This window comes from Artemia sp. Qi Xiang Cuo, chromosome 7, assembly GCF_049724085.1.
Source record: "Artemia sp. Qi Xiang Cuo chromosome 7, ASM4972408v1, whole genome shotgun sequence".
Taxonomy (NCBI): domain Eukaryota; kingdom Metazoa; phylum Arthropoda; class Branchiopoda; order Anostraca; family Artemiidae; genus Artemia; species Artemia sp. Qi Xiang Cuo.
The window spans coordinates 78,195,736-78,222,241 of record NC_142800.1 but is presented as its reverse complement, the minus strand read 5'-3'; the positions used below and the strand labels follow the sequence as shown (position 1 = coordinate 78,222,241).

The 26,506-nt window shown below is 31.1% G+C and overlaps 1 protein-coding gene across 1 annotated transcript in view; it reads right to left on the bottom strand.

Annotated features, from left to right (window-relative positions):
* Positions 1-26,506, bottom strand: part of Atg2 (Autophagy-related 2) — a 167,777-nt gene that overhangs the window by 104,168 nt on the left and 37,103 nt on the right. The window contains exons 5-6 of the mRNA XM_089092600.1: positions 23,832-23,985; positions 112-246 (exon numbers count right to left, since the gene is read on the bottom strand). Of these exons, the coding sequence (XP_088948726.1) occupies positions 112-246; positions 23,832-23,985 (289 nt within the window). The remainder of the gene's footprint in view (positions 1-111; positions 247-23,831; positions 23,986-26,506) is intronic.

The window sequence follows — 26,506 nt, the reverse complement described above, 5'->3', positions numbered from 1 at the left end:
TATTACCATTATCTATATATATATATATATATATATATATATATATATATATATATATATATATATATATATATATATATATATATATACTGACAACAATGAGATATATACCTTGGGTCCACTAATAGCTTCGTTTAATTTGAATCTCACTTTGAGTTCATGTTTTCCAGAAAATTTTGCCAATAAAATAGGAGGCGGAGGAAGAGCTTGTCCAGAATCAGGCTTCAATTCCTCCGTTTCTGATATCTAAAAATAAATTAGATAATAGGTTCATCTGCAATACCATATAAAGTTCATTCGCATCTGAAATAAAGATTAGCAAAGGTGTAGTATCAACTATAATCATCCTGAAGTAAGCATCGGTTAGAACCGTTTTTTTTGTCACGAAAACGATTGTTTATATTCATATAAGATGAGGTTAAACAAAACTAGTCTGAACAACCAACCATCGGTTGTCTAGATATGAATCAGAGAATCCTTGATCTGAAAGTAAAATTTCAGTATCATGTTACTTATGTTACACTGAGCATCATAAAATATTCTTTGTTTGAGTTTTATAAACAACCAAAGGATTCCAGCTCACTCCCTAAGCATCTTATTCAAAACTGATCCTTTCACTTGTTAGGTCTTTATTAGAATATATTTCTACAAATTTCTACAAAAGGCTCCTGTGACAGGTTTTTTGGTATGTTTAAAAAGTATACAAGTACAACTAATACCGTTATTCCATTTATGAGAGCGGGTACCCTCTCCTCAATCCCTTGCCATTTACGCTAGAGATTTTTTGTACTTTACAATACCTTCTTATTCCAATTAAACGACCGTTCTTCCAGGAGGTCGTTTTAAAGAATTAGGACAAATAGATAAACTTTAGAGCATAGAGCATGGGATTGAGGAGGGAGCATCCCCGTATTACTTACAGAATAGTTTCTGTTCATTTAAAGTTTTAATGTTACTCCTTACTTTCAGTAGAAAAACATTTCTTTCATTTAATTTCTTATCGTTTTTAAAAAAAAAACAGGAAATCTGTAGACAATTCCTTTCCCCCCACTCTCGAAAAATTCCTCCCACGGAAAATTTCCCCGCGGAACTTTCTCCTGCGTATATTCCTTTCGGAAAATTCCCTCCGGATAATGTCCTCCTCACAGAAAATTCCCACGAAATGTTCTTCTCAATTCATTTGCAAAAACGTTCGTTTTACTTCCACTTTCTGATATTTTTCCAAATCATAACGATAACCCTCCCCTCCCAGTGGAAAAATTTCCCCGGAAAATCTCCCACAAATGGAAGGTTCCTCTCGCATACAATTTCCCCATGAAAAGTTGCTTCCGCGGAAAATCCTCACCCCCCCCCCCCCAACGGAAAAAGTGGATTGGTGCGCTGGATTTAGGATCCTTTGTCCGAGTTGGCGAGGGTTTGAATCCTAGTGTACCCAATTATTTGGTTTGATATAGAGGTCAGTGGCGTGACTCTGTAAGTTCAGCCAGAGTCGACCCAGCTCTAAATGGGTACCTGGAGAAATCTGGGGAAGTTAAACAGGAAGGGTGTACGAAAGCACAGGATGGCTAGCCCCCATCCCCCCATTGTACTTCCTGGATGAAGGGCCTTGAGACGGAGATCAGCACCGCCGGTTCGGACCTTAAGGGTCTAGTGCCGCATCCTTTACTTTTTTTACCCCACGGAGAAATCCCTATGACAATTCCCTCCCCACTGAAACTTTCCCAACGGAAATTCCTCCTGCAAATTTATCCCACACGTAAAATTGAATAGCCATAGAGAAAGTAAAACAAATAAAAAACAATTCCATATATGAATTATGGCAAATTCCCCCCGTATAAAATTTCTCCTGAAAAATTACTCCCCGTAAACATTCCTCTGCACGGAAAATTTTACCTTGGAAAACTCCAGGAGCTGGAGAAAGGCTACGATTACTCCTGGAAAAAAGGCAACGAAAAAAAAAAACAAAACAAGAAAACATGCATCCGAGATCTTTCTTCGGGAAGTCCACATTTTGTAGATAGGAGGTTGAAACCTCTACAACAGAGTTCTCTAATATGCTGAATCTGATGGTTAGATTGATATCAGATCTTTTTACTTTTTGGGGGGTATTTCCTCCTATTTAAAAAAACTGCCAAATCTTATCAGACTCTTATCTTTTGATGAGTAACATTTAACTTAATAAATTTCATCAGTAACATTTAACTAGAAATCAGCATCAAAAGCCAATTCTCTTGATGCATTAACTGTTAAAAATTCCTACTTTTAGAGTGTTGGTTACTACTGGACCGATTTGCTCCTTACCTTAAGTTCATCACCAAAAAGTGTTTGCATAATTGTATTTTCTTTACTAGGCTCTTCGAAGGCACTATTAGAGAGAAAAGTTGAATGTCAGGGAAATATGTTTTGCTGGTTAAAAATAAGTGTCTTTAGGAATTGGTTCATTTTACTTGTCCAGCTTCTATTAAACAAAAACAAAACAAAAAAAATTACAAGCAATGTTCTAAACGTGATACAACAACAAAAGGTTACCTCATTTGAGCATTTATTCAAGCACAATACAAATACACTAGCAGTTTCTCAAAGATTTTAGAAGAAAGATATGTAGAATAAAAAGAAGAAAGTGTCACTGGATCTCATGTAAGTAACTTTTGACAATTTAAGGACGACTTTCCTGTGTATTTGACTAATTTCTTGTTTATTTTTCTAGGTCCTAATGCAACGCAACATGATAAATTCGGATCTAAGGTAAGCCAATTTTTTTATTTAATGAGATTATTTTTGTATATTAGAATCATTTATCATTTCTTTGATATTTTTCGAGGCACCATTGGAAGAAAAAGTTGAATCTCAGGTAAGTAAGTTCTGCTATTTAAAAATAAATATCTTTAGTAATTGGTTCATTTTATTTTTCTAGGTTTTTTTTAAATTAAAATACCGAATTACAAGCATTGTTCTTATGACGTCATACAACAACAAAAGGTGACGTCACTTTTAGCATATATGTTCAAACAGAATGCAAATACTCTAGTAGCTTCTCAAATCTTATAGAAGAAATATATGTAGAATAAAAAGAAGGAAGAGTCGCTGGACCTCATGTCAGTAACTTTTGACTATTTAAGGATGACTCTTGTGCATTTGACTAATTTCTTTCGTTTATCTTTCTAGGTCCTTTTGCAATGCAACATGATAATTTTGGATCTAAGGTAAGTCAATGTTTTCTATTTAAAGAAATTTTTTGTGTATTAGAATAACTTATAATTTCTTTTTCTTTCTTATTTTTCCTGCCACCATTGGAGGAAACAATTGAATCTCCGATAAGTAAGTTCTGTTACTTAAAAATATATGTCTTTAGTAATTGGTTAATTTTATTTTTCTAGCTTTCTTTAAATCAAAATATCGAATTACACGCATTGTTCTCATGACGTCATACAATAAGAAAAGGTGACGTCACTTTGAGTATATGTATTCTAACACAATGCAAATACTCCAGTAGTTTCACAAAGCTTTTAGAATAAAGACATGTAGAATAAAAAGAAAAAGTATCGCTGGATTTCATGTAAGTAACTTTTGACTATTTAAAGCAACTTTCTTGTGCTTTTGACTGTTTTTTTGTAGATTTTCTAGGACCTTTCGATACAACATGACAAACTTGGATTCAAGATAAGCCAATTTTTTATCAAGGGGATCTTTTATTGTGTATTAGAGTAATTTATCATTTCTTTTTCAGTTATTTTCCGATTTACCATTACAGGTGAAAGTTGAATCTTAGATAAGTAAGTTCTGCTATTTAAAAATTCCTGTCTTTAGTAATTGGTTGATTTCATTTTTATTTTTCTAGCTTCTCTTTAATCAGAATACCAAATTAAAAGCATCGTTCTCGTGAAACCATACAACAACAAAAGGTAGTGTCACTTTGAGCATATATATATTCAAACACAATGCAAATACTCTAGTAGTCTCTCAAAGCTTTTAGAAGAAAGATGTGTAGAATAAAAAGAAGAAAGTGTCGCTAGATCGCATTAAAGCAACTTTCGACTATTTAAGGACGACTTTCTTGTATATTTGACTAATTTTTTGTTTATCATTTCTTTTTCTTTGTTATTTTTCGAGACCATGTCGGAGGAAAAAGATGAACTTCAGGTAAGTCAGTTTTGCTATAAGTGTCTTTAGTATAGTTTCCCCTTTTTCGAAAATCAGACAAACTTTCTCAGACTCGTACCTTTTGATGGTTAACTATAAACTTAATATTGTTTTTTAATTTGAAACACCCATCAAAAGTTAGTTCTTTTGATGAATTGGTTTTTCAAAGTTATCAAAATTCCTTTTTATAGAGCTTGGGTTACTATTGGGTGAGTCATTCCTGATATTAACTTCGTTGCCAAGAACTGTTTGAATAATTTTATTTTCCTTACTAGGTTCTTTTCCTAGGCAGCATTGGAGGAAAAAGTTCAATCTCAGGTAAGTTTTAATATTTAAAAATAAGTGGCTTTAGTTTTTAATTAATCTTATTTTATTTTCTATGTTCTTTTCCGAGGCACCATTGGAGGAAAAAATTGAATCTCAGATAAGTTTTAATATTTAAAAATAAGTGGCTTTAGTAATTAATTAATCTTGTTTTATTTTCTATGTTCTTTTCCGAGGCGCCATTGGAGGAAAAAGTTGAATCTCAGGTAAGTTCTATTATTTAAAAATAAGTGGCTTTAATACTTAACTAATCTTATTTTATTTTCTATGTTCTTTTCCGAGGCACCATTGGAGGAAAAAGTTGATTCTCAGGCAAATATGTTTTGCTATTTAAAAATAATGGCGTTTGGCATTTGATTAATCTTATTTTTAAATTTTAATGTTCTTTTTCAAGACATCATTAGAAGCGAAAGTTGAATCCTAGGTAAGTAAGTTTTGCTTTTTGTAAAGAAGTGTCAAAATTAAAAAAAAAAAAATAAAGAAAAAGTTTTTTCGACTGAAACTAAGAAGCAAAATTAAAACTTGAAACAAACAGAAACTATTCCGTAAAAGAAAAGGACTTCCCCCTCCTCAATCTCTCACTAATTACACTAAAGTTTTTTTATAACTTTAAAATAGGCTCTTATTTCACTTAAAGGCCATTCTTCGAGGGGGCATTCTTAAAGAATTAGGACAAAAAGTCAAACTTTAGCGTAATTTAGCGTGAAGTTTTGCGTTTATAAGTAGCTGTCTTCAGTATTTTAATTTATTTTATTTCCTTATTCGAGGCTTTTTCCGAGGTGCCATTGTAGGAAAAAGTTGGATTCCAGCTAATATTTTTTGCTGATGAGAGACATTTTGAAATATTATAAAATTACTTACTTGAGATTCAAAAATCAGAATGAAAAATAAAAGAGTAATAAAAACAAATCATATGACAAATATTTTTTGTTATACTTACGACATTGAAAATAAAAATAAAAACTAAAGTGAACAAAAATCTTAAATTGCTGAGCGTTCAGCAATTACCATCATTATATATCAAATATACAGTTTAATTTAATTCGTTCTTTCCAAGGACATTGCTTTTTATTGACACATATAGTTTTCAATAACACGCAATTGACTCAGTAGGCATTAGATTTGTGTAGTTAAGGGAGGGGGAATGGTGCAGCAGCCAAGCTTTTTTTTTTAAGTTTGATTTGAATATTGAATTTAAGTTTTATTCTTTTTAAGATATGTTTATCCATTTATGTTAGTACCTGTTACATATTTCTTTGCTATGATTGTTCACTTAATTCCTGAACGTTTTGGTTTTCATATGTTCTTCAATAGTAGCCTAATTTCTGGACATTTTGGGTTTGAATTACTATTTCTGTTATTTTCTTACTGTTGGTTTTAAGTTAAATAAGACTATCTACTTCTCTTTGAAAAACTTCTTTTTCGAAAAGTGTTTTAATTAATCAGAAAAAAAATTTGGATACCAGATACATTTTTGCTGATGAGAGTCATTTTGAAATAAATTACTTACCTGAGATTCATTCAACAATCAGAAAAAGTTGTGTCTCATTAAGTAATTTTTGCTATTCGTAAGCAGGGACATAGTTTGCTCTAGGGCAGGCGGGTAAATGCCCCCTCTACACCCCAGTTTGCCTCCCTCTAGACCCCAGTCCCCCCCAATTTGACCCCTCCCCCTGCTGAAATTTATTTTGTTCAAAAATCTTGTCAAACCTAAAATGAGCCTGCATAATTCAAGCATCCAGAGAAATAGGTCAGTTTTCTTTAGTATATGTTTGCCTTTATAGTAGGCTACTATATACATCATTTTTTTATTTCAGTTTCATTTATTTTAGGAAACTTGGCTAAAACTTTGCCCCCCCCCTCCAATTTCGACGAAATTATGTCACTGTTTATAAGTAACAGTCTTTAGTATTTTGTAAATTTTATTTTCTTTTTCTAGGTTTTTCGAGCCACCATTGGAGGAAAAACCAGGATCTTAAGAAAGGAATTTTTGCTGATGGTAGTCGTTTTGAATAAAATTGCTTACCTGACATAGAACTATCAGAAAAAGTGTCAGGTAAGTAAGCTGTTCTATTTATCAGTAACTGCCTATAATATTTTATTAGTTTTATTTTCTTGTTCTAGGTTTTTATTTTTTAAGCCAACATTGGAGGGAAAAGCGGGATCACAGGTAAGTAATTTTTACGGAAGATAGTCGTTTTGAATTATTATAAAATTACTTACCTGAGATTCAACTATCTAAAAAATTATGTCTAAGGTAAGTTAGTCTTGATATTTATAAGTAACTGACAGTAACTGTCTTTGAAATTTTATTTATTTTATTTTCTTTTCCTAGTTTTTTTTTGGAGCCACCGTTGGAGGAAAAAGCTGGATCTCAGGTAAGTAATTTTTGCTGATGATAGTCGTTATGAAATATTAAATTACTTACGTGAGATTCAAAATCAGAAATCAGACAATCAGAGAAGATCTTTGAAATCTTATAATTTTATTTTCTTTTTCTAGGTTTTTTGCAGCCACAATTGGAGGAAAAAGCGGGATCTCAGGTAAGTAATTTTTGCTGATGATAGTCGTTTTGAAATATAAAATTACTTACCGGATATTCGGCAATAAGAGAAATTTATTTCTCAGGTAAGAAGTTTTGTTATTTATGAGTAACCCACTTCAGTATTTTATTAGTTTAGTTTTCTTATTTCAGATTTTTTCGAGCCACCATTGGAGGGAAAAGCTGAATCTCAGTAAGTAATTTTAGCTGATGATAGTCGTTTTGAAATATAAAAGTACTTACCTGAGATTCAACTAAAAGAAAAAGTAAAGTCTCATGTAAGTAAGATTTGCTATTTATAAGTAACTGTCTTTAGTATTTTATTAATTTTATCTTCTTTTTCTGGGTTGTTTCGAGCCACCATTGGAAGAAAAAGCGGAATCTCGGGTAAACAATTTTGCTGATACATAGTCGTTTTGAAATATGAAATACTTACCTGAGATACAACAATCAGAAAAAGCTATGTCTCAGGTAAGAAAGTTTTGCTATTTATAAATAACTGTTTTTAGTATTGTATTAATTTTAATTTCTTTTTCTAGGTTGTTTCGAGCAACCATAGGAGGAAAAAGCGGAATCTCAGGTAAGTCATTTTTACTGATGACAGTCGTTTTGAAATATTATAAAATTACTCGCCTGAGATTCCGCAATCAGAAAAAACTATATCTCAGGTAAGTAAGATTTGCTATATAAAAGTAACAGTCTTTAGTATTTTATTAATTTTATTTTCTTCTTCTACGTTTTTTCGAGCCAAGATTGGAGCAAAAATCAGGATCTCAGGTAAGTAATTTTTGCTGATGATAGTCATTTTGAAATATAAAATTACTTACCTTACACTCAACAATCAAAAAAATTTATGTCTCATGTAAGTAAGTTTTACAATTTATAAGTAACTGTTTTCAGTATTTTATTAATTCTAATTTCTTTTTCTATGTTGTTTCGGGCCAAATAGGAGGAAAAAGCGGAATCTCGAGTAAATAATTTTTGCTGACGGATAGTCCGTTTTGAAATATAAAATTACTAACATGAGATTCAACAATCAGAAAAAGCTATATCTCAGGTAAGAAACTTTTGCTATTTTTAAGTAACATTTTTTAGTATTTTACTAATTTTTGATTTCTTTTTCTAGGTTGTTTCGAGCCATCATTGGAAGAACAAGCGTAATATCAGGTAAATAATTTTTGCTGACGGATAGTCCGTTTTGAAATATAAAATTACTAACATGAGATTCAACAATCAGAAAAAGCTATATCTCAGATAAGAAACTTTTGCTATTTTTAAGTAAAATTTTTTAGTATTTTACTAATTTTTGATTTCTTTTTCTAGGTTGTTTCGAGCCATCATTGGAAGAACAAGCGTAATATCAGGTAAATAATTTTTGCTGATGGATAGTCGTTTTGAAATATAAAAACACTTACCAGAGATTCAACAATCAGAAAAAGCTATGTCTCATGTAAGAAAGTTTTCCTATTTATAACTAACTGTTTTGAGTATTTTATTAATTTTCATTTCCTTTTTTAGGTTGTTTAGAGCCACAATTGGAAGAAAAAGTGGAATCTCAGGTAAATAATTTTTGCTGATGGATAGTCGTTTTGAAATATAAAATTACTTACCTGAGATTCAACAATCAGAAAAAGCTATGTCTCAGGTAAGAAAGTTTTCCTATATATAAGTAACTGTTTTTAGTATTTTATTAATTTGGATTTCTTTTTCTATGTTGTTTAGAGCTACCATTGGAAGAAAAAGCGGAATCTCAGGTAAATAATTTTTGCTGATGCATAGTCGTTTTGAAATATAAAATTACTTACCTGAGATTCAACAATAAAAAAAGCTATGTCTCAGGTAAGAAACTTTTGCTATTTATAAGTAACTTGTTTTAGTATTTCATTAATTTTGATTTCTTTTTCTAGGTTGTTTCGAGCCACTATTGGAAGAAAAAGCGGAATCTCAGGTAAATAATTTTTGCTGATGGATAGTCGTTTTGGAATATAAAATTACTTACCTGAGATTCAACAGTCAGTAAAAGCTATGTCTCAGGTAAGACATTTTTGCTATTTATAAGGAATTGTTTTTAGTATTTTATTAATTTGAATTTCTTCTTCTAGGTTGTTTCGAGCCACCATTGGAGGAAAAGGCGGAATCTCAGGTAAATAATTTTGCAGATGAATAGTCGTTTTGAAATATGAGATTACTTACCTGAGATTCAACAATTACAAAAAGCTATGTCTCAGGTAAGAAAGTTTTGCTATTTATAAGTAACTGTTTATAGTATTTTAATAATTTTAATTTCTTTTTCTAGGTTGTTTTGAGCCACCATTGGAGGAAAAGGCGGAATCGCAGGTAAATAATTTTGTAGATGGATAGTCGTTTTGAAATATGAGATTACTTACCTGAGATTCAACAATCAGAAAAAGCTATGTCTCAGGTAAGAAAGTTTTACTATTTATAAGTAACTATTTTAAATATTTTATTCATTTTAATTTCTTTTTCTATGTTGTTCGAGAAACCCTTTGAGGAATAAGCGGAATCTCAGGTAAATAATTTTGCTGATGGATAGTCGTTTTGATATATAAAATTACTTACCTGAGATTCAACAATCGGAAAAATTTGTGTCTCAGGTAAGACAGTTTTGCCATTTATAAGTAATTGTTTTTAGTATTTTATTAATTTTAATTTCTTTTTCTAGGTTGTTTCGAGCCACCATTGGAGGAAAAGGCGGAATCGCAGGTAAATAATTTTGTAGACGGATAGTCGTTTTGAAATATGAGATTACTTACCTGAGATTCAAGAATCAGAAAAAGCTATGTCTCACGTAAGAAAGTTTTACTATTTATGAGTAACTATTTTAAATATTTTATTCATTTTAATTTCTTTTTCTATGTTGTTCGAGAAACCCTTCGAGGAATAAGCAGAATGTCAGGTAAATAATTTTGCTGATGGATAGTCATTTTGATATATAAAATTACTTACCTGAGATTCAACAATCGGAAAAATTTGTGTCTCAGGTAAGACAGTTTTGCTATTTATAAGTAATTGTTTTTAGTATTTTATTAATTTTAATTTCTTTTTCTAGGTTGTTTCGAGCCACCATTGGAGGAAAAGGCGGAATCGCAGGTAAATAATTTTGTAGACGGATAGTCGTTTTGAAATATGAGATTACTTACCTGAGATTCAAGAATCAGAAAAAGCTATGTCTCACGTAAGAAAGTTTTACTATTTATGAGTAACTATTTTAAATATTTTATTCATTTTAATTTCTTTTTCTATGTTGTTCTAGAAACCCTTCTTTTGTAGGTTGTTTCAGGCCACCATTGGAGGAAAAGCGGAATCTCAGGTAAATAATTTTTGCTGATGAATAGTCGTTTTGAAATATAAAATTACTTACCTGATATTCGACAATCAGAAAAAGCAAAATCTCAGGTAAGAGAGTTTTTAATATAAAATTACTTACCTGAGATTCAAAAATCAGAAAAATTTGTGTCTCGGGTAAGAAAGTTTTGCTATCTATGAATAATTGTTTTTAGTATTCTATTAATTTGATTTCTTTTTCTAGGTTGTTTCGAGCAACCAGAGGAGGAAAAAGGGGGGAGGTGTCCAGCTAAGTTATTTTTGCTTATGATAGTCGTTTTGAAATACAAAATTACTTACTCGAGATTCACAAATCAGAAAATGTTAGGTTTCTGGTAAGTAAGTTCTGCTATTTGTAAGTAACTGTCTTTAGTGTTTCATCGACATTCTTTTCTTGTTCTAAGATTTTTTGAGCCACCATTGGAAAGAAAAACAGGTTCCCAGGTAAGGATTTTTTTTTCTGATTACACTCGTTTTCAAATATTATAAAATCACTTACCTGAGATTCAACTAACAGAAAAAGTAATGCCTCAGGTAAGTAAGATTTGCTATTTATAAGTAACTGTCTTTAGTATTTTATTAATTTTATGTTCTTTTTCTAGGTTATTTTGAGCGACTATTAGAGGAAAAAGCGGTATCAATCAGAAAAATTTGTGTCTCAGGTAAGAAAGTTTTGCTGTTTATAAATGACTGTTTTTAGTATTTTTCAATTTTGATTTCTTTTTCTAGGTTGTTTCGAGCCACCATTGGAGGAAAAGGCAGAATCTCAGGTAAATAATTTTGCAGATGGATAGTCGTTTTGAAATATGAGATTACTTACCTGAGATTCAACAATTACAATAAGCTATGTCTCAGTTAAGAAAGTTTTTCTATTTATAAGTAACTGTTTTTAGTATTTTATTAATTTTGATTTTTTTTTCTAGGTTGTTTCGAGCCACCATTGGAGGAAAAGGCTGAATCTCAGGTAAATAATTTTGCATATGGATAGTCGTTTTGAAATATGGGATTACTTACCTGAGATTCAACAATCACAAAAAGCTATGTCTAAGGAAAGAAAGTTTTGCTATTTATGAGTAACTGTTTTTAGTATTTTATTAATTTTAATTTCTTTTTCTAGGTTGTTTCGAGCCACCATTGGAGGAAAAAGCGGAATCTCAGGTAAATAATTTTTGCTGATGGATAGTGGGTTTGAAATATAGAATCACTTACCTGAGATTCAACAATCAGAAAAATTTATGTCTCAGGTAAGAAAGTTTTGCTATTTATAAGTTTCGAGCCACCATTGGAAGAAAAAGCGGAATTTCAGGTAAATAATTTTTGCTGATTGATTGCGTTAAAAAAAAAATTACTTACCTGAGATGCAATGATCAGAAAAAGCTATGTTTCAGTTAAGAAAGTTTAGCAATTTATAAGTAACAGTTTTTAGTATTTTATTAGTTTTAATTTATTTTTCTAGGTTGTTTCGAGCCATCATTGGAAAAAAAGCTGAATATCAGGTAGATAATTTTTGCTGATGGATAGTCGTTTTGAAATATAAAATTACTTACCTGAGATTCAACAATAAAAAAGGAACGTCTCAGGTAAGAAAGTTTTGTTATTTATATGTTACTATTTTTAGTATTCAATTAATTTTAATTTCTTTTTCTAGGTGGTTTCGAGCCACCATTGGAGGAAAAAGCGGAATCTCAGGTAAATAATTTTTGATGATGGATAGTCGTTTTGAAATATGAAATTACTTACCTGGGATTCAACAATCAGAAAAATTTGTGTCTCAGGTAAGAAAGTTTGGCTATTTATAAATAACTGTTTTTAGTATTTTGTCACTTTTGATTTCTTTTTCTAGGTTGTTTTGAGCCACCGTTGGAGGAAAAGGCGGAATCTCAGGTAAATAATTTTTGTTGATGGATAGTCGTTTTGATATATAAAATTACTTACCTGAGATTCAACAATCAGTAAAAGCTATGTCTCAGGTAAGAAAGTTTTGCTATTTATAAGTAACTGTTTTTAGTATTTTATTAATTTTAATTTCTTTTTCTAGGTTGTTTCGAGCCACCATTGGAGGAAAAATCGGAATCTCAGGTAAATAATTTTTGCTGATGGATAGTGGGTTTGAAATATAGAATCACTTACCTGAGATTCAACAATCAGAAAAATTTATGTCTCAGGTAAGAAAGTTTTGCTATTTATAAGTTTCGAGCCACCATTGGAAGAAAAAGCGGAATCTCAGGTAAATAAGTTTTGCTGATTCATTGCGTTTCGAAAAAGAAATTACTTACCTGAGATGCAATGATCAGAAAAAGCTATGGCTCAGTTAAGAAAGTTTAGCAATTTATAAGTAACAGTTTTTAGTATTTTATTAGTTTTAATTTCTTTTTCTAGGTTGTTTCGAGCCATCATTGGAAAAAAAGCTGAATATCAGGTAGATAATTTTTGCTGATGGATAGTCGTTTTGAAATATAAAATTACTTACCTGACATTCAACAATAAAAAAGGAACGTCTCAGGTAAGAACGTTTTGTTATTTATATGTTACTATTTTTAGTATTCAATTAATTTTAATTTCTTTTTCTAGGTGGTTTCGAGCCACCATTGGAGGAAAAAGCGGAATCGCAGGTAAATAATTTTTGATGATGGATAGTCGTTTTGAAATATGAAATTACTTACCTGAGATTCAACAATCAGAAAAATTTGTGTCTCAGGTAAGAAAGTTTTGCTGTTTATAAATGACTGTTTTTAGTATTTTTTCAATTTTAATTTCTTTTTCTAGGTTGTTTCGAGCCACCATTGGAGGAAAAGCTAGAATCTCAGGTAAATAATTTTGCAGATGGATAGTCGTTTTTCAATATGAGATTACTTACCTGAGATTCAACAATTACAATAAGCTATGTCTCAGGTAAGAAAGTTTTGCTATTTATAAGTAACTGTTTTTAGTATTTTATTAATTTTGATTTTTTTTTTCTAGGTTGTTTCGAGCCACCATTGGAGGAAAAGGCTGAATCTCAGGTAAATAATTTTGCAGATGTATAGTCGTTTTGAAATATGAGATTACTTACCTGAGATTCAACAATCACAAAAAGCTATGTCTAAGGAAAGAAAGTTTTGCTATTTATGAGTAACTGTTTTTAGTATTTTATTAATTTTAATTTCTTTTTCTAGGTTGTTTCGAGCCACCATTGGAGGAATAATCGGAATCTCAGGTGAATAATTTTTGCTGATGCATAATCGTTTTGGAATATAAAATTACTTACTTGAGATTCAACAGTCAGTAAAAGCTATGTCTCAGGTAAGAAAGTATTGCTATTTATAAGTAACTGTTTTTAGTATTTTATTAATTTTAATTTCTTTTTCTAGGTTGTTTCGGGCCACCATTGCTGGAAAAAGCGGAATCTCAGGTAAATAATTTTTGCTGATGGATAGTGGGTGTGAAATATAGAATCACTTACCTGAGATTCAACAATCAGAAAAATTTATGTCTCAGGTAAGAAAGTTTTGCTATTTATAACTTTCGAGCCACCATTGGAAGAAAAAGCGGAATCTCAGGTAAATAATTTTTGCTGATTGATTGCGTTTCGAAAAAAAATTACTTACCTGAGATGCAATGATCAGAAAAAGCTATGTTTCAGTTAAGAAAGTTTAGCAATTTATAAGTAACAGTTTTTAGTATTTTATTAGTTTTAATTTCTTTTTCTAGGTTGTTTCGAGCCATCATTGGAAAAAAAGCTGAATATCAGGTAGATAATTTTTGCTGATGGATAGTCGTTTTGAAATATAAAATTACTTACCTGAGATTCAACAATAAAAAAGGAACGTCTCAGGTAAGAAAGTTTTGTTATTTATATATTACTATTTTTAGTATTCAATTAATTTTAATTTCTTTTTCTAGGTGGTTTCGAGCCACCATTGGAGGAAAAAGCGGAATCTCAGGTAAATAATTTTTGATGATGGATAGTCGTTTTGAAATATGAAATTACTTACCTGGAATTCAACAATCAGAAAAACTTGTGTCTCAGGTAAGAAAGTTTGGCTATTTATAAATAACTGTTTTTAGTATTTTGTCACTTTTGATTTCTTTTTCTAGGTTGTTTCGAGCCACCGTTGGAGGAAAAGGCGGAATCTCAGGTAAATAATTTTTTTTGATGGATAGTCGTTTTGATATATAAAATTACTTACTTGAGATTCAACAGTCAGTAAAAGCTATGTCTCAGGTAAGAAAGTATTGCTATTTATAAGTAACTGTTTTTAGTATTTTATTAATTTTAATTTCTTTTTCTAGGTTGTTTCGAGCCACCATTGGAGGAAAAAGCGGAATCTCAGGTAAATAATTTTTGCTGATGGATAGTGGGTTTGAAATATAGAATCACTTACCTGAGATTCAACAATCAGAAAAATTTATGTCTCAGGTAAGAAAGTTTTGCTATTTATAAGTTTCGAGCCACCATTGGAAGAAAAGGCGGAATCTCAGGTAAATAATTTTTGCTGATTGATTGCGTTTCGAAAAAAAATTACTTACCAGAGATGCAATGATCAGAAAAAGCTATGTTTCAGGTAAGAAAGTTTAGCAATTTATAAGTAACAGTTTTTAGTATTTTATTAGTTATAATTTCTTTTTCTATGTTGTTTCGAGCCATCATTGGAAAAAAAGCTGAATATCAGGTAGATAATTTTTGCTGATGGATAGTCGTTTTGAAATATAAAATTACTTACCTGAGATTCAACAATAAAAAAGGAACGTCTAAGGTAAGAAAGTTTTGTTATTTATATATTACTATTTTTAGTATTCAATTAATTTTAATTTCTTTTTCTAGGTGGTTTCGAGCCACCATTGGAGGAAAAAGCGGAATCTCAGGTAAATAATTTTTGATGATGGATAGTCGTTTTGAAATATGAAATTACTTACCTGGGATTCAACAATCAGAGAAATTTGTGTCTCAGGTAAGAAAGTTTGGCTATTTATAAATAACTGTTTTTAGTATTTTGTCACTATTGATTTCTTTTTCTAGGTTGTTTCGAGCCACCGATGGAGGAAAAGGCGGAATCTCAGGTAAATAATTTTTGTTGATGGATAGTCGCTTTGATATATAAAATTACTTACCTGAGATTCAACAATCCGTAAAAGCTATGTCTCAGGTAAGAAAGTTTTGCCATTTATAAGTAACTGTTTTTAGTATTTTATTAATTTTAATTTCTTTTTCTAGGTTGTTTCGAGCCACCATTGGAGGAAAAATCGGAATCTCAGGTAAATAATTTTTGCTGATGGATAGTGGGTTTGAAATATAGAATCACTTACCTGAGATTCAACAATCGGAAAAATTTATGTCTCAGGTAAGAAAGTTTTGCTATTTATAAGTTTCGAGCCACCATTGGAAGAAAAAGCGGAATCTCAGGTAAATAAGTTTTGCTGATTGATTGCGTTTCGAAAAAGAAATTACTTACCTGAGATGCAATGATCAGAAAAAGCTATGGCTCAGTTAAGAAAGTTTAGCAATTTATAAGTAACAGTTTTTAGTATTTTATTAGTTTTAATTTCTTTTTCTAGGTTGTTTCGAGCCATCATTGGAAAAAAAGCTGAATATCAGGTAGATAATTTTTGCTGATGGATAGTCGTTTTGAAATATAAAATTACTTACCTGAGATTCAACAATAAAAAAGGAACGTCTCAGGTAAGAAAGTTTTGTTATTTATATGTTACTATTTTTAGTATTCAATTAATTTTAATTTCTTTTTCTAGGTGGTTTCGAGCCACCATTGGAGGAAAAAGCGGAATCTCAGGTAAATAATTTTTGATGATGGATAGTCGTTTTGAAATATGAAATTACTTACCTGGGATTCAACAATCAGAAAAATTTGCGTCTCAGGTAAGAAAGTTTGGCTATTTATAAATAACTGTTTTTAGTATTTTGTCACTTTTGATTTCTTTTTCTAGGTTGTTTCGAGCCACCCTGGGAGGAAAAGGCGGAATCTCAGGTAAATAATTTTGCAGATGGATAGTCGTTTTGAAATATGAGATTACTTACCTGAGATTCAACAATCACAAAAAGCTATGTCTCAGGTAAGAAAGTTTTGCTATTTATAAATAACTGTTTTTAGTATTTTATTAATTTTAATTTCTTTTGTGGGTTGTTTCGAGCCACCATTGGAGGAAAAAACGGAATCTCAGGTAAATAATTTTTGATGATGGATAGTCGTTTTGAAATATGAAATTACTTACCTGGGATTCAACAATCAGAAAAATTTGCGTCTCAGGTAAGAAAGTTTGGCTATTTATAAATAACTGTTTTTAGTATTTTGTCACTTTTGATTTCTTTTTCTAGGTTGTTTCGAGCCACCCTGGGAGGAAAAGGCGGAATCTCAGGTAAATAATTTTGCAGATGGATAGTCGTTTTGAAATATGAGATTACTTACCTGAGATTCAACAATCACAAAAAGCTATGTCTCAGGTAAGAAAGTTTTGCTATTTATAAATAACTGTTTTTAGTATTTTATTAATTTTAATTTCTTTTGTGGGTGGTTTCGAGCCACCATTGGAGGAAAAGCGGAATCTCAGGTAAGAAAGTTTTGCTATTTAGTTTTTATTATTTTATTAATTTTGATTCCTTTTCCTAGTTTGTTTTGAGCCACCAATGGAGGAAAAAGCGGAATCTCATTTAAATAATTTTTGTTGATGGATAGTCGTTTTGATATATAAAATTACTTACCTGAGATTCAACAATTTTTTTTTCTTTTTGTTTTGATTTTTTTTTTCTAGGTTGTTTCGAGCCACCATTGGAGGAAAAGGCGGAATCTCAGGTAAATAATTTTGCAGATGGATAGTCGTTTTGAAATATGAGATTACTTACCTGAGATTCAACAATCACAAAAAGCTATGTCTCAGGTAAGAAGGTTTGATATTAATAAGTAACTATTTTAAATTTTTATTCATTTTAATTTCTTTTTCTAGGTTGTTTCGAGCCACCCTTTGAGGAATAAGCGGAATCTCAGGTAAATAATTTTGCTGATGGATAGTCGTTTTGAAATATAAAATTACTTACCTGAGATTCAACAATCAGAAAAATTTGTGTCTCAGGTAAGAAAGTTTTGCTGTTTATAAATGACTGTTTTTAGTATTTTTCAATTTTGATTTCTTTTTCTAGGTTGTTTCGAGCACCATTGGAGGAAAAGGCAGAATCTCAGGTAAATAATTTTGCAGATGGATAGTCGTTTTGAAATATGAGATTACTTACCTGAGATTCAACAATTACAATAAGCTATGTCTCAGGTAAGAAAGTTTTGCTATTTATAAGTAACTGTTTATAGTATTTTAATAATTTTAATTTCTTTTTCTAGGTTGTTTCGAGCCACCATTGGAGGAAAAGGCGGAATCGCAGGTAAATAATTTTGTAGATGGATAGCCGTTTTGAAATATGAGATTACTTACCTGAGATTCAACAATAAGAAAAAGCTATGTCTCAGGTAAGAAAGTTTTACTATTTATGAGTAACTATTTTAAATATTTTATTCATTTTAATTTCTTTTTCTATGTTGTTCGAGAAACCCTTTGAGGAATAAGCGAAATGTCAGGTAAATAATTTTGCTGATGGATAGTCGTTTTGATATATAAAATTACTTACCTGAGATTCAACAATCAGAAAAAGCTATGTCTCAGGTAAGAAAGTTTTACTATTTATAAGTAATTGTTTTTAGTATTTTATTAATTTTAATTTCTTTTTCTAGGTTGTTTCAAGCCACCCTTTGAGGAAAAAGCGAAATCTCAGGTAAATAATTTTGCTGATGGATAGTCGTTTTGAAATATGAGATTACTTACCTGAGATTCAACAATTACAATAAGCTATGTCTCAGGTAAGAAAGTTTTACTATTAATAAGTAACTATTTTAAATTTTTATTCATTTTAATTTCTTTTTCTAGGTTGTTTCGAGCCACCCTTTGAGGAATAAGCGGAATCTCAGGTAAATAATTTTGCTGATGGATAGTCGTTTTGAAATATAAAATTACTTACATGAGATTCAACAATCAGAAAAATTTTTGTCTCAGGTAAGAAAGTTTTGCTGTTTATAAATGACTGTTTTTAGTATTTTTTCAATTTTGATTTCTTTTTCTAGGTTGTTTCGAGCCACCATTGGAAGAAAAGGCAGAATCTGAGGTAAATAATTTTGCAGATGGATAGTCGTTTTGCAATATGAGATTACTTACCTGAGATTCAACAATTACAATAAGCTATGTCTCAGGTAAGAAATTTTTGCTATTTATAAGTAACTTTTTTTAGTATTTTATTAATTTTGATTTTTTTTTTTTCTAGGTTGTTTCGAGCCACCATTGGAGGAAAAGTCGGAATCTCAGGTAAATAATTTTGCAGATGGATAGTCGTTTTGAAATATGAGATTACTTACCTGAGATTCAACAATCACAAAAAGCTATGTCTAAGGAAAGAAAGTTTTGCTATTTATAAGTAACTGTTTTTAGTATTTTATTAATTTTAAGTTCTTTTTCTAGGTTGTTTCGAGCCACCATTGGAGGAAAAAGCGGAATCTCAGGTGAATAATTTTTGCTGATGCATAATCGTTTTGGAATATAAAATTACTTACTTGAGATTCAACAGTCAGTAAAAGCTATGTCTCAGGTAAGAAAGTATTGCTATTTATAAGTGACTGTTTTTAGTATTTTATTAATTTTAATTGCTTTTTCTAGGTTGTTTCGAGCCACCATTGGAGGAAAAAGCGGAATCTCAGGTAAATAATTTTTGCTGATGGATAGTGGGTTTGAAATATATAATCACTTACCTGAGATTCAACAATCAGAAAAATTTATGTCTCAGGTAAGAAAGTTTTGCTATTTATAAGTTTCGAGCCACCATTGGAAGAAAAAGCGGAATCTCAGGTAAATAAGTTTTGCTGATTGATTGCGTTTCGAAAAAGAAATTACTTACCTGAGATGCAATGATCAGAAAAAGCTATGGCTCAGTTAAGAAAGTTTAGCAATTTATAAGTAACAGTTTTAGTAACAGTACCTGAGATTCAACAATCACAAAAAGCTATGTCTAAGGAAAGAAAGTTTTGCTATTTATAAGTAACTGTTTTTAGTATTTTATTAATTTTAAGTTCTTTTTCTAGGTTGTTTCGAGCCACCCTGGGAGGAAAAGGCGGAATCTCAGGTAAATAATTTTGCAGATGGATAGTCGTTTTGAAATATGAGATTACTTACCTGAGATTCAACAATCACAAAAAGCTATGTCTCAGGTAAGAAAGTATTGCTATTTATAAGTGACTGTTTTTAGTATTTTATTAATTTTAATTGCTTTTTCTAGGTTGTTTCGAGCCACCATTGGAGGAAAAAGCGGAATCTCAGGTAAATAATTTTTGCTGATGGATAGTGGGTTTGAAATATAGAATCACTTACCTGAGATTCAACAATCAGAAAAATTTATGTCTCAGGTAAGAAAGTTTTGCTATTTATAAGTTTCGAGCCACCATTGGAAGAAAAAGCGGAATCTCAGGTAAATAAGTTTTGCTGATTGATTGCGTTTCGAAAAAAAATTACTTACCTGAGATGCAATGATCAGAAAAAGCTATGGCTCAGTTAAGAAAGTTTAGCAATTTATAAGTAACAGTTTTTAGTATTTTATTAGTTTTAATTTCTTTTTCTAGGTTGTTTCGAGCCATCATTGGAAAAAAAAGCTGAATATCAGGTAGATAATTTTTGCTGATGGATAGTCGTTTTGAAATATAAAATTACTTACCTGAGATTCAACAATAAAAAAAGGAACGTCTCAGGTAAGAACGTTTTGTTATTTATATGTTACTATTTTTAGTATTCAATTAATTTTAATTTCTTTTTCTAGGTGGTTTCGAGCCACCATTGGAGGAAAAAGCGGAATCTCAGGTAAATAATTTTTGATGATGGATAGTCGTTTTGAAATATGAAATTACTTACCTGAGATTCAACAATCAGAAAAATTTGTGTCTCAGGTAAGAAAGTTTTGATGTTTATAAATGACTGTTTTTAGTATTTTTTCAATTTTAATTTCTTTTTCTAGGTTGTTTCGAGCCACCATTGGAGGAAAAGCCAGAATCTCAGGTAAATAATTTTGCAGATGGATAGTCGTTTTGCAATATGAGATTACTTACCTGAGATTCAACAATTACAATAAGCTATGTCTCAGGTAAGAAAGTTTTGCTATTTATAAGTAACTGTTTTTAGTATTTTATTAATTTTGATTTTTTTTTTTTTCTAGGTTGTTTCGAGCCACCATTGGAGGAAAAGTCGGAATCTCAGGTAAATAATTTTGCAGATGGATAGTCGTTTTGAAATATAAAATTACTTACCTGACATTCGACAATCAGAAAAAGCAAAATCTCAGGTAAGAAAGTTTTGCTATTTAGTTTTTATTATTTTATTAATTTTGATTCCTTTTCCTAGTTTGTTTTGAGCCACCAATGGAGGAAAAAGCGGAATCTCATTTAAATAATTTTTGTTGATGGATAGTCGTTTTGATATATAAAATTACTTACCTGAGATTCAACAATCAGAAAAAGCTATTGCTCAGGTAAGAAAGTTTTTATAAGTAACTTTTTTTAGTATTTTATTAATTTAATTTTCTTTTTCTAGGTTGTTTCGAGCCTCCATTGGAGCAAAAAGCGGAATCTCAGGTAAATAACTTTTGCTGATGGATAGTCGTTTTGAAATATAAAATTACTTACCTGAAATTCAACAATCAGAAAAAGCTATGTCTCAGAAAAGAAATTTTTGCTATTTATAATAAACTGTTTTTAGTATTTTATTAATTTTAATTTCTTTTTCTAGGTTGTTTCGAGCAACCATTGGAGGAAAAAGCGAAATCTCACGATAATGATTTTTGCTGTTGAATAGTCGTTTCGAAATACAAAATTACTTACCTGAGACTCAATAATCAGAAAAAGCTGTGTATCAGGTAAGAAAGTTTTGCTATTTATAAATAACTATTTTTAGTATTTTGTCAATTTTTATTTCTTTTTCTAGGTTGTTTCGAGCCACCGTTGGAGGAAAAGGCGGAATCTCAGGTAAATACTTTTGCAGATGGATAGAGGTTTTGAAATATGAGATTACTTACCTGAGATTCAACAATCACAAAAAGCTATGTCTCAGGTAAGAAAGTTTTGCTATTTATAAGTAACTGTTTTTAGTATTTTATTAATTTTAATTTCTTTTGTAGGTTGTTTCAGGCCACCATTGGAGGAAAAGCGGAATCTCAGGTAAATAATTTTTGCTGATGAATAGTCATTTTGAAATATAAAATTACTTACCTGAGATTCACAGAGATTCACAAACCAGAAAAAGTTAGGTTTCAAGTAAGTAAGTTCTGCTATTTGTAAGCAACTGTCTTCAGTGTTTCATCTACATTCTTTTCTTGTTCTAAGATTTTTTGAGCCACCATTGGAAAGAAAAACAGGTTCCCATGTAAGTATTTTATTAATTTTAATTTCTTTTGTAGGTTGTTTCAGGCCACCATTGGAGGAAAAGCGGAATCTCAGGTAAATAATTTTTGCTGATGAATAGTCGTTTTGAAATATAAAATTACTTACCTGATATTCGACAATCAGAAAAAGCAAAATCTCAGGTAAGAGAGTTTTTAATATAAAATTACTTACCTGAGATTCAACAATCAGAAAAATTTGTGTCTCGGGTAAGAAAGTTTTGCTATCTATGAATAATTGTTTTTAGTATTCTATTAATTTGATTTCTTTTTCTAGGTTGTTTCGAGCAACCAGAGGAGGAAAAAGGGGGGGGATGTGTCTCAGCTAAGTAATTTTTGCTTATGATAGTAGTTTTGAAATACAAAATTACTTACTCGAGATTCACAAATCAGAAAATGTTAGGTTTCTGGTAAGTAAGTTCTGCTATTTGTAAGTAACTGTCTTTAGTGTTTCATCGACATTCTTTTCTTGTTCTAAGATTTTTTGAGCCACCATTGGAAAGAAAAACAGGTTCCCAGGTAAGGATTTTTTTTCTGATTACACTCGTTTTCAAATATTATAAAATCACTTACCTGAGATTCAACTAACAGAAAAAGTAATGCCTCAGGTAAGTAAGATTTGCTATTTATAAGTAACTGTCTTTAGTATTTTATTAATTTTATGTTCTTTTTCTAGGTTATTTTGAGCGACTATTAGAGGAAAAAGCGGTATCTCAGGTAATTGATTTTTGTTAATGATAGTCTTTTTGAAATATAAAATTACTCATCTGAGGTTCAAGAATATAGGATAAATTATGTCTCAGGCAAATAAATTCTGCTATTTATAAGTAACTGTGTTTAGTAATTCATTAACTTTATTTTCTTTATCTAGGTTGTTTCGAGCCTCCATTAGAGCAAAAAGCGGAATCTCAGGTAAATCATTTTTGGTGATGGATAGTCGTCTTGAAATATAAAATTACTAACCTGAGATTCAACAATCAGAAAATGTTATGTCTCAGATAAGTAAGGTTAGCGATTTATAAGTAACTGTGTTTAGTATCTTATTAACTTTATTTTCTTTTTGTAGGTTCTTTTCGAGCCATCTTTGCAGGAAAAAGCAGGATTTCAGGTAAGCAATTTTTACTGGTGATAGTTGTTTTAAAATATAAATTATAAAATTATAAAATTACTTACCTTATATTCAACAATCAAAAAATGATATGTCTCAGGTAAGTAAGTTTGCTATTTATAAGTAACTGTCTTTAGTATTTTATCAATTTTATTTTCTGTTTCTAGGTTTTTTTCGAGCCACTATTGGAGGAAAAAGCGGGATCTCACGTAAATAACTTTTGCTGATAATAGTCGTTTTGAAATATATAATTTATTACCTGAGAATCAAAAATCCCGAAAAGTTATGTCTAAGTTAAGTAAGTTTGGCTGTTTATATGTAACTGTTTATAGTATTTATTTATTTTTATTTCCTTTTTCTAGGTTTTTCGCGCCACCATTGGAAGAAAAAGCTGGATCTCAGGTAAGTTATTTGTGTTGATGATAGGTTTTTTTATATAAAATTAATTACCTGAGATTCAACAATAAAAAAAAATATGTCTCACGTAAGTAAGTTGGGGGTAGGTCAGGCCATGGAGGGCCAGGGGTCAGCTCCCAATAGTTTTGGAAAGTATCGTCGATGTTTTTTTGGAGGGGGGTCACCCAATGGAGAGCCAGGGGTGAGCTGCCATAAATTTTGGAATAAAATACCGCTAATATTTTTAGGAGGGGGGGGGCTAGTTGTCCTCCGATCTCTTTTAACTCTTTAAACGGACCCTAAACTTCCGATTTCCAATCGAACGACCCCCCTCCGAAGTTAATACGAAAGGGTAACATTGAAGGCTTATTATCTTTACTACAGGCAATACTATTGTGTTACCTCGTTATTAACTAGTAAGGGGTGTACCCTTTCTTTCGCGTCCTCTGACAGCATCGTATTATTTCAACTGACACTGAAAAGTTTTGTACAATATTAAATAGTTTTTGAGGTAAAATATACTAATAACAGACCTTTGATTGGCTAGCCCAAGTGCTTCTGAAATTCTGTCCTGAAAAATTCTGAGATTCAAATTCTTCCATGAACAATGAGACACCTTCAAGTGAAACTTTCTTTGTTGAAAATCCTGCAAAACATTCAGCAGCAGTCTCGTCAGAATAAGATACACTAGAAATGTAATTCCTTTCATTAGACGCGATTGAAGTAGATTAGATACTTAAGTGAGAATTGAAAATAATAAAAAATAAACTATTTTTCTCAAATCTAAAATTCTCAACCCCACCCTCTCTCTCACTATATTTTGACTAGGTAAGAATTCTAAATTTTACAGTTAATATTATCAAATGGGTCACAGCTTTTTAATCAATAATGAAAAATGTTCAAGTAAATCCTTATCTGTTGAAAATGCGCTAACAGAGTAATTTGTAGAATATATACAATTCCTGTTAATTGAACAAATAAATTTTCTAAACTGAAAGAAGCAGAACCAGCATTCCCACTCATTACCTCTTCTATCCCCTCCCTCTCAACCTCTCTCTGCTTCTGACTCACCCTATTTCTCGATTTTCTATTCCTATTCTATTATTTTAATCTCTCCCATATTAAAAAAAAAACCTGTTTCTCAATGTTAGTTTATAAATTTTTCGTGACCTACTATTTTAAGAAAATTTAACTAGAATTTTCACAAATAAAATAATGAGGGGAAAATTTGAGGTAGGAAGTAAAAATTTAATGTCTGATTAGAGTAGGGTTGAGGAAAAGGTTATGAATCTTCGTTAGCCTCAGGCTTCTTTGTGCTGTAAAGAGCTAGTATAGTACTTACTCGGAGTGCCTTAACTTCCAAAAGCACATTTCATGTGTTAGTGGCAATGTTGCAAGAAATGTTGGGATGATGAGGAAACTGAAGCACTTTTTTCCAAAAGATATTATGAGCTCTGCTTCATAGTTCTTTTGTTCACCTATACCTTCTATATAGCTGTCTTAGGTCGTCAAGTACGTTTTTAACTCACCTTTGTCCCTTTAGAAGTTTACAAAACAATGCCCTACGTGTTTCAACTGGGGATAACCTAATATGTCTGTCCGCCATAGATATAATCAAGTGAATATATTACCGAATGCTGGTCTTTTCCTTTTTTATAATGCTGTTTTTATGTTTAAATATACATACACGTTATTACCTGAGTATTTTAGGGAAATGTTTACAAGTGGTGTTAATTACCCGACTAGAGCATCACCGCTAGTTCAGAGACCTCAGATTATTTCAAAGTGATCATTTTTTCCATAAGACATGTTGACCCTCGGATGGGGGAAGCATTACCTCAGGCTGTTTCGACAGTTGATGAGCTACATGAATTTCGCACTAAATTGAAAGGACACTGTTTGTCTACATATGAACTTTAATCCCTACAGGGCGAATTTTCTCTCGAGTGATTGTGATATTATTTTTCTCATGAGGGCGGCGAGGAGCAAAGAGTACATGAATGAATTTAATTTTGTGTCTTCGATATCCAGTTAGGTCGTGAATATTTATGAAAAACTAATTTATTTCGTTTAATTTGATTAATCTATTTATTTATCTTATTATTATTTATTGTTTTGTTTTGTTGTTTTTCGTTTGGGGGGGGGGGGTAAGGATGGCTGGTAGCGACTGTTTATGTAGGGTTTTGTAAAGGGTGGTATCTACTCATACAAGTTTTTATAAACTTCGGGTTTTGTTGTTAATGTGTTTTGTTTCTTTAATCTATCTTTTTTCTATCTTTTCCCTTTTTCTATCTCAAAAATAAGACTATAAAAGATATTATGCAATATGTGCAGGTCTGACATAAAGTTATGCATCTGTTTTTATATTTCTTTTTTTTCTTTTGCCAAGACCTGATATTTTGGTAAGAGAAAAAATATTTCACTTGGCGATTCAATTAAGCCTCGTCTTGATTGACACCAATCACCCTATCAGCAGCAGACCGGACAGCCAATCATAGACATTGGAATATTCGAAGGCTTTTTAGTTGTATTGACAATCCAGTCATAGCCCCGTGTTCAAAATTGATCCACCAACAAAAAATTCTGCTGGCAGGGTAAATGATGTCAATCAAGACGAGACTTTGAGAATTTCCCAAAACCTTATTCTTACTTTATTTTTCTCTTTCCCGAATTTTTTGTCTTTCTCGTTCCTTGAAGGTGAACTAACCAACTTATATCACAATTGGTTACTCCCTCTTTTCCGATTCCTGTCTCCACCCACCTGACAATAATTTCAGGAATTTCTCGTTCTCTCTTTCATGTATACGTGCTCAAAATAAGATTCACAAATTTTATGGATTGGCTAGTTTAACAAGTCCCAACATCTCCGTATATATTCAGAACAAAAGGAACAAACGCTACCCCACTATAAGCTACCACCAAGAAAATGTGAAGCACAACTACCCGACAAAGATACTACAAATTCTAGAATACAACCAACAAAATATAATGGCCCTTCATATAAATTCAAATTTTTCGAAATCTTAAAGGAGAAGCAGAAAATAATCAAATTACTGTTAGACTTAACGTGACGACCATATATAATCATATAGAAAATGTTTGCATTTAGTAAAACTTCTGCGGAGAGTATTCCCACAAAACAGAGAGAGCCGTCCCAATTTTGCTAAGTCTTCACTAGAATACTAGTTTCTGCGTTAGAGTGATTGCC